Genomic DNA, 14,548 nt, shown 5'->3' on the forward strand with positions numbered 1-14,548 from the left:
TCACTTCTTCCTCCTTTATTCTTGTTTAATATTCACACTCACACGTCTTGGTTAAACGAGCGGGTTTACATTTAAACTTCAATCTCAAAGCTCTAAATTGATATCCACTCTAAACATTCTCATTAATCCCCTCAATCATTCAGAGACATCATAGATCAGTGATCAAAGCTGGTATGACTGAGCAGCAGCAGCAGCATGTAAAAAGCATTCAATTCTCTGCTAGATTCCAGTAAGGCACTGACGATGCTTCTGTGTCATAATGCTGCACAGAATCCTCGTTCGACTCTTCACAAACCATCAAAAGTAATTCTTCTGCCGAGTTAGTATCTTAGCTGTAGCAGCTAAACAAGTTGCATTAATGTATATGTAGATAAATGAGCCAAGCTAAGTGCACATTTAATTGTAAAACCCTTCACTCTTATCCTCACAAAGAAGTTACACCAACTGTTTTCATTTTAAGGCCAAATCAAAAACTCTCAATATCTATGAGAAAAAAAAAAAAGATTCTTTTACAAACTGTCTACATGTAGTTGTGGGTTTAATCTCCTTTAAACAGTGATCCTCTGCTGAGCCGTCTGTGCAGCAGCTCACAGCTTCTTGGCACAGTCGGGGCAGTGGATGTGATCTCCATTGATGACAAAGCGCTTGTTGGCCAATGAGAGGCTGCACCTCTTGCAGTTGAAGCAGTACTCATGCCAGGAGTATCCCTCGTAGTTCACCACATTGGTGCCATGGCCGAACCCTGCAGAGGCACACGGAAATCCATCAGTCAACACAAGAAGGGTAATGACACATCCAGGTAACAGAACCAACACTCAGAATATCATTTTTTGTTGTTTGTCCTGACACTGAGTAAAAAAATGTTTTTAAATTATATTTAAGCCCTGATATTAAAGCAACCTTTGTTGGTTTCGTATTTAAACTAAGAAGTGTTTGTATCAGTGTGTGTCTGTAAACCCCTTCTGCATTTTGCTGTAATTAGACAATTCTGTAAGTCTAGAAGAAATGGCTATGTATGATACAGTACTCAGGTTTACCTTCAATCAGTTCACTTTTTGCACATCGGAGTGCAAAATAAATTCAAAACAAGCAGGGAAAAGGAGTGTGAAAAATCCATCTATAAAGCTGCCTGTAACATCCTTTGAATGACCGAGGTGCTTTCTTCATAACAACTGGAAAGTTGGTTCTAAAACAGGGACCTAAGCTCACACTTAAAGCCAAACAAATAAATATTTCTCACTTCTAGAAACTTAAAACTCTTAATTATTGAACTGAATAACCTGAAAACATTTCAAATGTGTGCATGTACAGCTAACCTTTAGTACCCTGCTATCAAAACTATAGTCAAACAAACATCCATGAAGTTTGAAATACACCAATTTAATACAATCTCTTATTTCCCTGTACAAACTACTTCTTAACAGATTTTTTTTGACTGCGGTAGTTGAAACTGATCTTTTGCTGAGTGCTGTGTCAGTGGATTACAATATATATAAGAGGTTGGTTTCATTATAATTATGCAGGAAACATTCATTAGAAGACATGACTAAGAACTACAAAAGTCATTGAACAGTATCTTCCATGGATGCTAGCATGCATGTGTTTGCAACCTACTGCAAACACATGCGAGTATCTGTGTATTCTGCCCTGACCTGTGATGGGGTTCTTGCAGCCGTGGCACTTCTTGGCCACGTCAGTCTTGAAGCAGTCCACGCAGTAAACATTGTTCTCGTGGGAGGTGAAGCGAGCTCCGGCCAGAGCTTTACGGCAGGTGTGGCACACGAAGCACTCAGAGTGCCAGGGCTGGTCCTGGTAGCTGATCCCTCCAGAGGTGATGGGCTGAGAGGGACACCAGAAACAGTCTTATCAGAGCCTCGAACACTACCACATCAGTCAGTGAAGGAAGCTAACATTTGACTGTTTCTCATACAGAACATAACATCATTAAAGTATTGTTTGTACCTGTTTGCAGTGGAAGCACTTCTTGGCAAACTTCTTGTCATGGCAGGGAGCGCAGTAGATGTCATCACCTTTGGTCAAGAAGCTCTGCGTGTGGATTGGCTGCTTGCACTCAAAGCAGGTGAAACATTCCTCGTGCCACACCTTGTTCTTGTACTCCACGTTCTTGGATCCTACAAAAAAAAAAAAACATGAAGTACTTCCAATTATTTGGGCTGAAAATTGATGGATTTTAGCTCCTCATCATCCAGTTTAGTTTTCACATCAATATATTTGACAAAAAAAAAGCATTATGATGTCTACTTCACCAACATTTGAAAACCAAAAACTCCATGTTTCTAGAAGTTCCTCCAAATAATCGACATTTCTTTTGCATAAATGTTTTCACAAATGTCTTTGAATTAAAAACCCATACATGTTGGTATTCAAATGTCATTGACTGAATGTTCTGCACTTTAAAATCAGAATGTAATGTTTGACAATAGTCAGGCTTGTTTATGATCTATAGGATACTTGGAGGCAAAATGATTGGCTGTTTATTGTCGGACCTTAAAGGTAGCAGCTGATAACTTCTTACAGCACTTGATTGATTTAATCACACAATACTTCATACAAAGCAAAAACAAACAAAGGTTAAAATAGAGGCTATGTAGGAACATCGCAGAAACAAAGACGCAGATGAGATAAAAAAAACGTTACTCCTCAGAACTGAGAGTTGAATGTTAATGTCTTTAAACCTCCTGCAAATAGTTTTAAATGGTATTCTTCTGCTACATAAAATATTTACGATAAAATAAGTAAAAATCTGATTTACATTTTTGAGAAACACAAACTTAAAATGTTTAAGTTTCCAACTTTCAAACTGGTGATCTCTTACACCAGGACTATGTGGGGTATGTTTTGATAAGATTTAACTTCTGAGTTTGGGAACATAAGCCAAAAAGACCACAATTATCCCTGGATTTGGATTGAAATCTTTTATCTTTAAAATATAAGGTTCAGGGGTTTCTTTGTGCTCTTCTTACCTATGTTACTTTTTGATCTAACTTTGGCACAGAGATTAGTTTTATGGTAAGAACCTATAAAGAAAATGTGTCTTCAGGGCCTTTAATAGGTATATAGGTATACCTAGGTAATAGTATAATACCCACCTGGCAAGACGACCTTGTAGCAGCCCTGGCAGCGGTTGCCATCGGTGATGGAGTTGCACTTGCCGCACATTATCTTGCCGTCATCGCGGGCGCTGAACTGCTCACTGGCCAGCGGCTTGTAGCACTTGGCACAGCGGAAACAGTCCTCATGCCAGTAACGGTTCTTGTGGTGCAGCTCCTGAACACAGAGAGAGGAGGAGCATTATGAGCACTTAATCCTCATGCAGAACTCATTAAAGTAGACCTTGTTTACTCGTCATGTGGACCACAGCCAGAGGACAGAAGCAGCCCATGTGTCAGGCATTACGGTGGAGATGAGGTGGAATGGGGTGTGGCGAGGCATGAAGGAGTTAGAGGATTTAGATGGTGCAAATGTGATATGAAGTATTTAAGCTCCATCAGTAGTAATGACGCGTCTTTTTCAGACTTTAACCATCTGTGACTGAGACAAATATGGGAAGCAGAGGTCACTACTGGATGACATATAGGCCTCTTGAAGAGACACAAAGAACACAGGAAGTTCACCTGAAGCACAGATCTAAGAAATGCTTCAGTCATGGGCGACATAGTGTGGGGGAAAAGTGGGACTGACTATCTGGACCCCAGTGCAGGCAGGAGCCCTTATCAAGCCTGGAATAAGTATATGATTGATTGGATTTGTTTCTCTCGAAGTCACAACATAATTAACTGTATAAAGGATTTCCTGCTCTCTTATTGGCTTGGTTTCAATGCAAGCCAAAGTTACACAAATAAATCCATGTGCATTTTACTTCAAAATAAAAGCTGTAATTTATCTTTCTCTTAGTGTAAGTTATTTGAAACGTCTTTAATCGTGATTTCTAACCAAAAGGTTAATATCTTAATAATGGCTTTTTTAAGCACAATTTAAAAAAAAAAACAATAGTGCTCCTTCATGGGTCAAGAAAAGTCTCCTGTTTCTTGATTGACTGGACTAAAAGTGTTAAACTTGCCCTTTTTCTTCTGGTGTGATTTAGTTTAGGAAAAAAAAAAACCTAAATCAAAATCAGCCAAATCAGCTGTAAGTGTGGGTGTATACATGAGGGGGGAAAGAAGATCACAACATGTACTTTGGGTAACAACTTAAAAGACTGCTCATACGTTTTAAATATCAAATTGTTTATATAATTTGTCTTAATATTTTTGGATTAAGTGTTTATGAATATGCTATATTCTACAAATACAGTTTTGGGTACCTAGTGAATGATTCAACAATGTCAGATTAATATCTAAGTTAAAAACAAAGTATGATAAAGCGTCACACCCTCTTGATGTGTATATTAAATATGCTGTATATTTAAATTTAAATATTGCTTGACATTTTTAATTGGATAAACAAAATGTAATTTATCTGTAAAGAGCAGGGGAGTGATCCCAGTTTGGGTCACCTTGGCGTCAGCACCAATGGGGCGTCTGCACTCTGCGCAGGTGTTGGCACAGAGTTTATCGAAGCACTTGGTGCACACGTGCTTGTCGTCCTTCTTCACATACTTCTTCCCGTGCAGGTTGTCGCGGCAGTAGTAGCAGTCGAAGCGCTCAGTCATGGTGGAGGTGAGATAGCTCCTGGGACCTGAGGAGACACACAACAAACTGTCAGGCAACTTCTATCCACGCTACATGAATGGATGTTACCTTTGGACACCAGAGGGGGGCAGTGTTTCCCTTTTCTAACATCTGCATGGTTCTCTAAAGCATACAAGTAAAAAAAATAGAAGTAACCATGGCGCATTTATTTAAAAATAACTTTAAAAAAAAATGTGTTTCCAGTAAGGGGAAAGGGAAATAAGAATTTAGGAACAAAAAGAAGAAAATAAGAAGTTTAATATAGGCAAAGAAATTATAAAATAACCCAAGCTTGTGATCAACACAATGATTTCCAAGACAACTACTGTAAACCTAAAATCTTAAAATAATGTAATATTAGAAATAAAATGTAAGACAAAGCTCAGACAGCAGCATACCAAACTGCTGAGAGAAGAGCGAGGTACAAGAGCAGCACACACATGTCTGCTTCTTGTCCAGCAGACTTTTTTTTTTTTTTTTTTTATCAAGCTCCCCCAGGAGAGTTTAGGTCATATTTTTAGTGCACTGCCCCACCCCCTGTCTCCTTTGTCTGCATTCTGGCTCGGTCATTTTATTGGCTGTTAGAGAAAACGCTGTAAGCTGGGTTGCTTCCATTCTTCATTCAGCAACATTCCTGCACTCCCATCACAGGCGGCGTCCACTGGGAGCAGACTGAGGAGTTTCCTGGAACAGCTGGGCTTTTGGGTGGAGTTTGAGGACATTTTATGTTTTTATCTACATCACTTTAAAGCCTCTCTCTTTCTCACACACACACACAGGACGTCAGGGAGAGCAGCTGACCAGTGTGTCAGCCTAAGTGGAATATCCAGGGCGTCAGATATCATTTTAATCTGGTGGGCACAACAGGGGAGGCGATGGAGGACACAATGGCTGGAATGGCATTTTGTCCGAGTAACCATAGAGCAAGGGAAATATTTACAAAAGGGGAATGCAGCTATTTAAGAGGGGTTCGGTAATCAGCTGTAAAAAAAAACAGATGAGCCTCTCGGAGCGTGGTGTGTGTGTGGATGGATGAGAGCTACAGTATCTGCAGCTGTGCTTCTGGCATAAAGACTGGAATCAGGACTGAGCCCTCAGATGTCCACTCAGCCTGTACTTGTAGATTTCACGGTGCTAAAACAGGACAAACACATCAAGTCCAACATAGTAAATCTGATCATATCACAAACACACAATGCTGGGGTCTCATTACTGAGCCTGAAGTCTATTTCAGACATGTACTTTCTATTTAAAGTACTTTGACCTTCCACGGGGGGACAAATGGGAGAAGGATAAAGAGTGATGACTACTGGGACCAAACAGCTATTGTGGTTCCAGTACTTTAATCTTTTGAAAGTAACATCATGACAGCTGACCCCTGTCAAACAGGCGTGGTATGTGCCGACACTCAGCTGTGGAGGGAGAAGAGTAAACCACTGTGGTCCCTTTGGGGAGCTGAAAGGTCAACATAAGACCGTTTCGAGTGAGAGAGGGAGAGAGAGAGAGAGAGAGAGAGAGAGGGATCAAAGACAGAGTGATCGAGAGTTTGTCAGCCAAAAACACAGCATCATGGTCCAGACTCCCGTGGATAATGATGGTATACAGCTCCAACTAAATCAAACAATTGGATTTTGGCATACTAAATCAATCTCATGGGGCTTCGGCGTTAAGAAAGCAACAATGAATCAAAAGCCATCATAATTAAAATAATTAATTCTTACAATACATAAAAAGGCATTTGAGAATTTGCACTTAAAGTTGTGTTTGAATTCAAATGAGCTTAATCTAAAAAAAGCCTAATCATGATTTTTTTTTTTTTTTAATCCAAATGTAGTGTCTGAATCTGTACAGGTCAAACTACACAGAAGATTTGAGTGGAAGAAATGAAAACCTCTTTAAGAGAAGGGGAAGATTTTATCTTTTATTTATCAACGTTTTAAGGATTATAGCCATTTATTATTTTGTTAGGGAAGACTGTCTTCAAATGTAACACAACAGCAACAAAATCAACAAAAGCCCCAAAAAGTACATTTTTGAGTTAAGAACATATTGTTACTGAGAAAAAAAATAATCTTCACATCGTTTATGATTTTCATACGAAACGTTGAAAAGTGATTACAATCTTAACAAAATATATATGTTTAATTGTTGTTGCAAGCTGAGTGTTCGTTTTCTATTCTCATAAAAAGTCGTCATTGGGGAAAATGTATTTCTGAACTTTAAATATCAGCACACTTTTGTACCTGATTATTGGTTAAAAATCCAAAACATTTAATAACCTATTTAGCATCCAGAATTAGCACACATTTCTGTCTTAGTTTGTATTACCTGAGTGTTTGTAGAAAGTCATGTTTGCTTCCAATCAGGACGAAAACAAGAGGAAGAAAACAAGAAAGACAATGGAGGAGACGGTAAGCATCCACAGAGGGTCAAACCCAGAACCCACACACCTCATCAAGTTATGGGGGTCTGTATATACCCCTCTGTGACCCGCACACACCCCCGACCCAACATCCTAATCCAACCTGCGGCCCTGCACTCCTTTTTAGGGTATGCATTAAAGGATAGAGCGGATGATACGATGCAGAGGGGATAGATTGGGGCTGATGGAGGCTGGATTCCATGGCTGTAACATCAGAAGGTAAAAAAAAAATTTTAAAAAAGGAAACACAGTCTGGAGGTTTTGAATGATCACCATGAGAGATAACAGATACTCCCACTGCCACGACGTAGAACATTTTGTTCAAATGTGTCCAAAAATTGAACCGATGACATGTTGGATCATCATAAGTCAAAGGGATGACCCACAGGAGGAGTAACTGACGGAGCTGAGGAGAGACATAGTGTGTTAAGTAAGTATCTCTTCTATTATCAGCATGTCTGTGTATGTTTATACTAAGTGTATATTGTATATTGATATCTTATTTTCCATGAGATATTTTGATATGCCAGAGTCGAATATTTTAGAATGGGATGAAAACACATCGCTGACTTTTTTTGTTCAATTATCTCAGAGATTATTTTGCGCACACAGTTGATCTCCTGTAAAGCTCCAGGAAACATCCAGTGCTTCCTGATAAAACAGCCAAAAGACAACATGAATCCTCTCAACTCAAAGGTAACTCTCTAACAGTGGAAAAATGTCCGCATCCATCCAAACTTCAATTACTCACACTGCTACAGCTTATGAAATTAATTTAAAGGGTACCATTTGTTATTGAGTTTAGTTACGTTTGATGGCATTTATATTTATTATGTTTGAGTTTCTATTTAGTTTATACTTTGATAGAACTTGGTAACTTGTATTTTTGCCTGGACACTGATATATCTTATCCTACATACAATCCACTCTCCCCGTGCTCAAGTGATACGTTTGAGTTTGAGTAGAGTGGATAGTAGAGCTGTGGGATGGAAAAACCAACATAATGAGCTCAAAGATGCTAAAACATTTTGCTGAGTTTGACAACAACTCACTGTGGATTCGTCTTTCAGCTATTTTACGGTCAATGTTTTCATTTGACCAATTTGTTATTCTAAATCATGGACTCGAGCTGCTTTTTAAGTGGATTAAAATGTACTATTTTTATAACTGATCTTCATAATTATAACAAAGATCTTCCTGGACCACCATCAGTCTGTTCTGCAATAGAGCAAATGATATTGGAACCTTTATTTATTTGATTTTGGTCTTAAGTACCAAATGGAAATGAGAAGATAGTTAAAGCCTCGAGAGACTGACTAAGAGAAAATAAATTAGAATAAATTAGTTAATTAGTTAGTTAGAGCACGATTCATTAAACTGGGTACCACTCGTCTTTTTTTTTTTACTATGTTGAATAATGTGTCCATCAATCAGAGAAAAAACATAACAATGCAGTTGGTGAGGTTGTTTGTGTGTGTGTGTGTGTGTGTGTGTGTGTGTGTGTGTGTGTGTGTGTGTGTGTGTGTGTGTGTGTGTGTGCCTGGTTTTTTTAAAGGGCAGCTGGTTGTAATTACAGATTTGATTTGGTCCGTTACCGTAGAGCAGAGCATTACTTTGTCCTTTTATAATCTGTCATCCAATTACTCCAAACCCACAAAGACTAATTAATGAGCAGGAAGGCGCCATGATTCCCGGTCCAATAAAACTGCCTCCTGCTCTGTTCCCCACCTCCTTCTATCCGTCCCTCCTACTCTGTTTCTTCACTTACATCAACATGAAGACTGTTCTGGTTTCAGATGTTTTCTCTCTCTTCTTCTATTATTTGCAGTATTGATGTGATGTGGATTTGCTGCCCAATGACAGGACAGAACAGGTGATGAAAGTTATATTTAATCTGACTGGGGACAAATGGAATAATGATGATGATGGTGTTGAACAGAAAAATGATCATTAGGATAATGGCGAGTAAGTCTTGAACACATCATAGGGCAAATATTATTGGACTAAGTATTCTGCATTTCTTCATAAAGTTCTTGAAGATAATCAGAAACTACCCCAACTCCGTGGTTATCCAATCTGTTTTTCCATTATGTAAAAAGCTGCTCAGGTAAAGTACAGCTATAGGACCAGAGGTGCTGCTTGTTAACAGGCAAAGCATGGCAACTGCTTGGGGCCCCGGGCCAGTAGGGGGGCCCCAAGGGCTGACAAATGTTTAAACCACAGCAGGGGCAAAGTTTGAAATGACAGTTGGAAACCTCCCTAAGGGGGCCCCCTTCTGACAACACTCGTTCATAGAATAGCAAATGACTGAATGTTGTAGTCTAGCCCTAAATATGGGGGATAGATACTTTTTTTTTTTTAACATGATGGTGTTTGTTTCACATTTCATATTCATATTTGGAAATGACATTCTTTGAAATTGTTGTTTATATTTATGTTTTGAAAATAATACTAATTTGAACTTTAGAAACAGACATTTTGCATTTTTTGTTTAGACGGTGTCAGATTATTTGTAACATAACGGTGACAGATGCTGGTTGGAGGGGCCCCCTGTGAATTTTTGGTATTAATTCTCCCCGGTGACTACCATCCAAAAAGACCATTACAGCTGAAACGCAGTACCCCCCTTCCACCTGTTGTCTCTAAAACGTCACCACTTAAAGAGAAGAAACAACTACTGATCAACTGGAACAACTAACTGGGCTGTAAATATTGTTTTTGTTTTCAAATAATGGAAACCTGGGTACAAATTACAAATTATTATGTGTCTGTGTTTTGAAAGCAGAAACAGGAAATCTGGCCTGTTAAAGGAAATTAAAGGAAGTCATTCCGTGTGACTGAAACAAGCAAGCACTCGCTCCTCACTGTTACCAATGGCAACAAAGGCCTTATGTGTTTGTGTGTGAGAGCTCATTTCTCAGCATGACCCCTCGCCCTGCACGTCCATGTGTCTCAGTAACCCTCCAGATCTGGTTAGCGGGCAAACAGATGCAGCCACACTATCTCTGTCAGGGGACTCGGTGACTCACCATGTACATACAAAAAAAAAACACAGTGTCAAGACAACAAGCCACACACAAACACTCTCATTTGTAAACACATGGAGCTGGATCACAAGAGAGCGAAAGGTCAGTGAGTTGCTTCAGAAATCAGGGGGCGTGGCTGTGGACCCAGACACTTGGAGGTCAAATACGTGCGAACAAAAGGGCAAAAGGGGAGCTCTATCAACACACTAACACTTCCCTCCAAGGGATATGACTCAGTGTTGCTAAAACACACACACACACACCCGCACACACACATACACACTTTGAGATAAAGCCTTCACTGTAGGACACCAAGCACTTCGGCCCTCACATGACTCAGGCCTCTAAGTACAGAATAAAGTCAGGGTCTCCTGCTGACTTGAGCAGCAATAACTTTTAGAGAAGAAGACACTTAATCGTAACATGAGAATGGCTAAAATGTTTTCCCGGGACAATACACATTTAGTTTTATGTGGACAGTGAATGTCAATTTTTGACACATGTTAGGGAGTAAAGATCTCAGAAAAGGTGTTTCATAAATATCACCTCCTCAACCCTCCTATCGGTGGCTTAAAGACAATATTCGACAGTTATGCCATGACACAGTGGTAGACTTCTTTGAGCACACATAGTTGGGATGAGTTACAGATTTTCTAGGTCCAGTTGTTCAAAATAATTATCTAGAATTTAAATCCACTTTTTTTGCCCAATCTGAATCCAGCCCTCTGCTGGGATCAGGATATTCCTGGCAATTTTTTTTTTTTTTTTTAATCAAAGTTATCCCAATCCCATTTAAAACTAGAAACCAGTGCAGTGGTTAGTGCAAGCACGCCATGCTTCGTTCCTCTAAGCGGGCGGCCCAGATTTGAATCCCACCTGTGGCTCCTTTCCTGCATGTCATTCCCCACTCTCTCTATCTCTCCCTGATTTCCATCTCCATCCATTTTCCTATCTCTCCATTAAAGGCCCAAAAATAAATCTTAAAAAATAAATAAATAAATAAACCAAGAAACTAAGATCTGTCCTCATTCATTATCACTAAACATCCTCTTTTTTTCTACGCAGTAATCATGTGCAATTTCAGCCCACTTTTCATCCATGAGAGAGAACCTCCGCTGGCTCATCTAACTCAGCCCTGGTGATGGTTTCACTGCCCCCGCAGCCCCACCCCCTGTCTCCCAGATCTAGAGGTGATGAAACTGTCTTCTCTTCAAAAGTCTCTGTCTGTACAAACTGCAAAGCTCCAGGCACTGACACACAACAGAGTGTTTGAAGATAGATATAAATAACACATTACATTGCAGGATTTATAAATGAATAAGCTGCAATGGCCTTGTTGGATTTGTCCACTGCTTTTGTGCTGGTATTACATGACATTTTTAAAATAAAGAGACTTCTGAGATCACAGACTAAAAAGTGATTTATAAATTGCCGCCTATAAATAAGTTATATATTTTTTTTTAAAAACTCCAGAGAGACCGCTTTTGTTTGATGTTTAGAGTGGTTTAACTCATGGCTCGTTGAAGTGCAATGTTTTTATGAGTTGGGAATGATGATGAAGTCATACTGGAGCCACAGGGAGGTCCAGTGTGCCAGAGAGAGGACTGAAATCTGCAGGTCTCTGTGATGACATCATGCATTTGGTTTGGCTGCTGTCCAGACCAGAAGGGAGGAGAAGGAAAGCTGATGGATGTTTTAACAGTTTCAAGCTACTACTAGTACCTTTAGGCTCTAATGTTCATTATTCAGACATAAGTGTAACACTAATATGAATTCATAACATTTGATTTAATTAGATAAAGATCTGACACAACAGACAGACTCTCAACATTAACATTCATTTTAATGCAATTTCTTTAACAATGTGCTCAATAATGACAGTCCAACATTATTCTGACACTTTATAAACTGGGCTTTAGGCTAAGCCGCAGAGCAGATCTTCTATTGCAGAGCTGCATCGAGTTATTACATACTGTGTCTTTAACTTCTGCATGCACAGAAAATCTTCTCAGTGGTTCTTTTCACATTTTTTATCCATTTTTCTTTTTTTTTCTTTTTCTTTAAGATTATAATCTGTTTGTTATATGTAATCAGTATTTAGCGTTGAGATATAGTAGAAATGCTGCACCGTTAACGCTTCATTGCAGGCTAAATTCCTACATCTAAAACGTGTATTTTTTGTATAAACTTACACGTATGATTGTATCACAATGATAAGAACATTAAGACATAAGCACATTGTTACTGCTTGATACACTTTTGGGGTTTTTTTGTTGCTGAAAAAGTGTCAAATTTATAAAGCAGTCATAACATGATATATTCTCAGGCGTACTTGAACAGAGGTTGACTATAAATAATCAATACTGACACCTTCAACTCCAGTAGCTCTAAATTAAGACAGAAAAACGGATTGACATTGAAATTAAAAGTACAGTCGACCTGCTCCAAATATTACAATCAGATGATTAACGGAGATGTAGGCAGATAGACGCTGCACAATACGTGCAATTACAGTTTACGTCACCTGTTGCGATGCGCGCAAATTGGTCAAGTGGTAAAAAAAAAAGTTTAAAAGAAATCCTTCGAACATATCAGTGATTTTTAGAAAGTTCCCACAGAGAAAGTCACTGACTTAAATAGTAACTTAGACCGCCATCTGCATAGAAATCTTTGCAGTTACGCATTTGGCACAACTGCGCTTAAACGGGCCAAATAACAGTCGTCTGATTTACTTTTTCTGTCACTCTGCCTGTTTAAGATCACCTGAAGTGGACTGAGCTGCTGGCTGACGATCTGAGCTGAACACAGCTGTGGGTTTGGACTCACCTCTCCAAAGCGAACAGATGAATGTGTTTCACTCCTCAGCAGCGGTGCGTCCGGAGGGTTTGGCCGAGAGGTGAAATCTGCGGAGGCAACGCAGCTTTAAAAGACAGAAGGACCAGAGAAAAAAACAAAAAAACTTCAGGACATGAGCCAAACCTCTGTACGCGATTATAAACAATGACCTCAACCAGGAATTCATAAGCTCTCTTAGCAAACTTCTCATTTCCCCTGCACCCCTAAAAAAACGACATCGTGAGGAATAGGAGTCATAGCTTTCCTGCGTAATGAGCGCAGAACGAAACAATCACCTTTTTGTGTGTACAGCCATGGTCTGCCATGGCGGGATCCCCACTTGTGAAAATAATTATCCTCACAATAATAAACGTCAGACATATTTACAAAAGATGGTCAGACTTGTTAAGTTGACACATTTTTCTCCTTCTTCAGCCTCTCGTGTCTCCTTTTTTGGTAATGAATAGAAGAATTAGGCAACATCAAGATGACTCATTCTTAACCCGAAGTAAATACACGCAACCTGTAAACTCAACTAGCATTATCAATCCATTACAATCATAATGCATGATGCCAAAAATATGTTCCTTTATTTAGATGCCAACACTGTCATTTCGGCTAAACAGTTATCTGCACCTTGAACCACATTGATCAGCAAATACATGTCTTACTTCAGGAAAGAGCTGAGAACGAGGATGTCCTAATGTGTGTACAATCAGGGTAAAGACATGAAGGGAGGATGTCTGCTGAGTTTGTAATTGAGACAAAAGGATAGCCTCTGAAAACATCTACATTTTCATGCAACAAAATTACCATGTTGGCTATCCTATATCCAATGCTGAACATGCTGGGCTCATTGTTTTTTTGTGTGTGAGTCCTCAAATGACTCTGCAAGACTAAAAAAAACAACAAATATCATCCAGACTGTTGCAACAAAATACGAATGTTCATAAGAGCCACATATGGACGAGATGTTTTACTATAGTACAATGCACAAGGAGAGGTTTTAGATTTGTAAGCTCCCCAATAAGGCAGTTTTTTCTCGAGATGGATTCAAATGCACAAGCAAATTGTAAACCACATCATAGAGTAGAGAAATCTGATTTTCTAATAACATGTTTTCTTCTTGGATTTTGAGACCTTTTGGGTCATTTAATACCATTACACAAGTGGAAAAAAATCTCAGAACCAGATGGAACAATATTTGAGGAATTTGTCATTATCAAACACATCAACATTATTGTGCGGAGAGAAAGGAATTCAGGAACTCAGCCGGAGTTAAGTGGCCCTTTAAAACTACTATTTCCTGCCCGGACTGCAACTTCACTGTACAGACATTCTTGAGCAGACTGGAGGGAGATGTGCCCATATTAGGAACATGTTACCTGATATCTGGCACAAATCGTTCCTGGGAGAATAAAATGCCATCCGTCTTTGCTGTGCAGGGTGCGGCTCTCTTATAATACCATTCCAGCCCCCTTTATCTTGGAGAAATGATCACACATATGTCACATTATCATTTTTAGGGGGTGAGAGTTAGAGAATATCATCTGGTTTTTTAGTTCAGTTGTTAT

General features: G+C 39.2%; 1 protein-coding gene and 1 long non-coding RNA gene across 4 annotated transcripts; one reads left to right on the plus strand and one right to left on the minus strand.

Annotated features, from left to right (window-relative positions):
* fhl1a (four and a half LIM domains 1a) lies at positions 1–13,175 on the minus strand. Of its 2 annotated transcripts, none has more exons than XM_020635741.3 (6): positions 12,966–13,175; positions 4,517–4,698; positions 3,111–3,288; positions 1,963–2,132; positions 1,653–1,839; positions 1–742 (listed from the first exon to the last, which is right to left on the minus strand). In XM_020635741.3, exons 2-6 carry the CDS (start codon positions 4,670–4,672, stop codon positions 588–590), a joined length of 846 nt encoding a protein of 281 aa, XP_020491397.1. In that variant the 5' UTR covers positions 4,673–4,698; positions 12,966–13,175; the 3' UTR covers positions 1–587. The 2 variants fall into 2 exon arrangements, with proteins under 2 accessions (XP_020491397.1, XP_020491396.1); XM_020635740.3 differs by lacking the exon at positions 12,966–13,175 and adding an exon at positions 7,020–7,177.
* Positions 7,416–13,025, plus strand: LOC136179923 (uncharacterized). Of its 2 annotated transcripts, XR_010666845.1 has the most exons (5): positions 7,416–7,543; positions 7,726–7,809; positions 8,942–8,986; positions 11,205–11,329; positions 12,898–13,025. It is a non-coding gene; the product is annotated as an uncharacterized lncRNA (long non-coding RNA). The 2 variants fall into 2 exon arrangements; XR_010666844.1 differs by lacking the exon at positions 7,416–7,543 and having other exon boundaries at positions 7,707–7,809.
* Positions 13,176–14,548: the final 1,373 nt, after the last annotated feature.

The sequence above is a fragment of the Labrus bergylta genome, chromosome 9 (assembly GCF_963930695.1).
Source record: "Labrus bergylta chromosome 9, fLabBer1.1, whole genome shotgun sequence".
NCBI classification, from domain to species: Eukaryota; Metazoa; Chordata; class Actinopteri; order Labriformes; family Labridae; genus Labrus; species Labrus bergylta.

Excerpts from the sequence above, each read along its gene's own strand:
- fhl1a (XM_020635740.3), bottom strand. The coding sequence starts at position 7,041 with ATGACTTTCTACAAACACTCAG. Across the intron at positions 3,289-4,516 it reads CCATTGGTGCTGACGCCAAG|GAGCTGCACCACAAGAACCG; the intron begins GTGACCCAAACT and ends CTCTGTGTTCAG. Across the intron at positions 2,133-3,110 it reads CTACAAGGTCGTCTTGCCAG|GATCCAAGAACGTGGAGTAC; the intron begins GTGGGTATTATA and ends TTTTTTTTGTAG.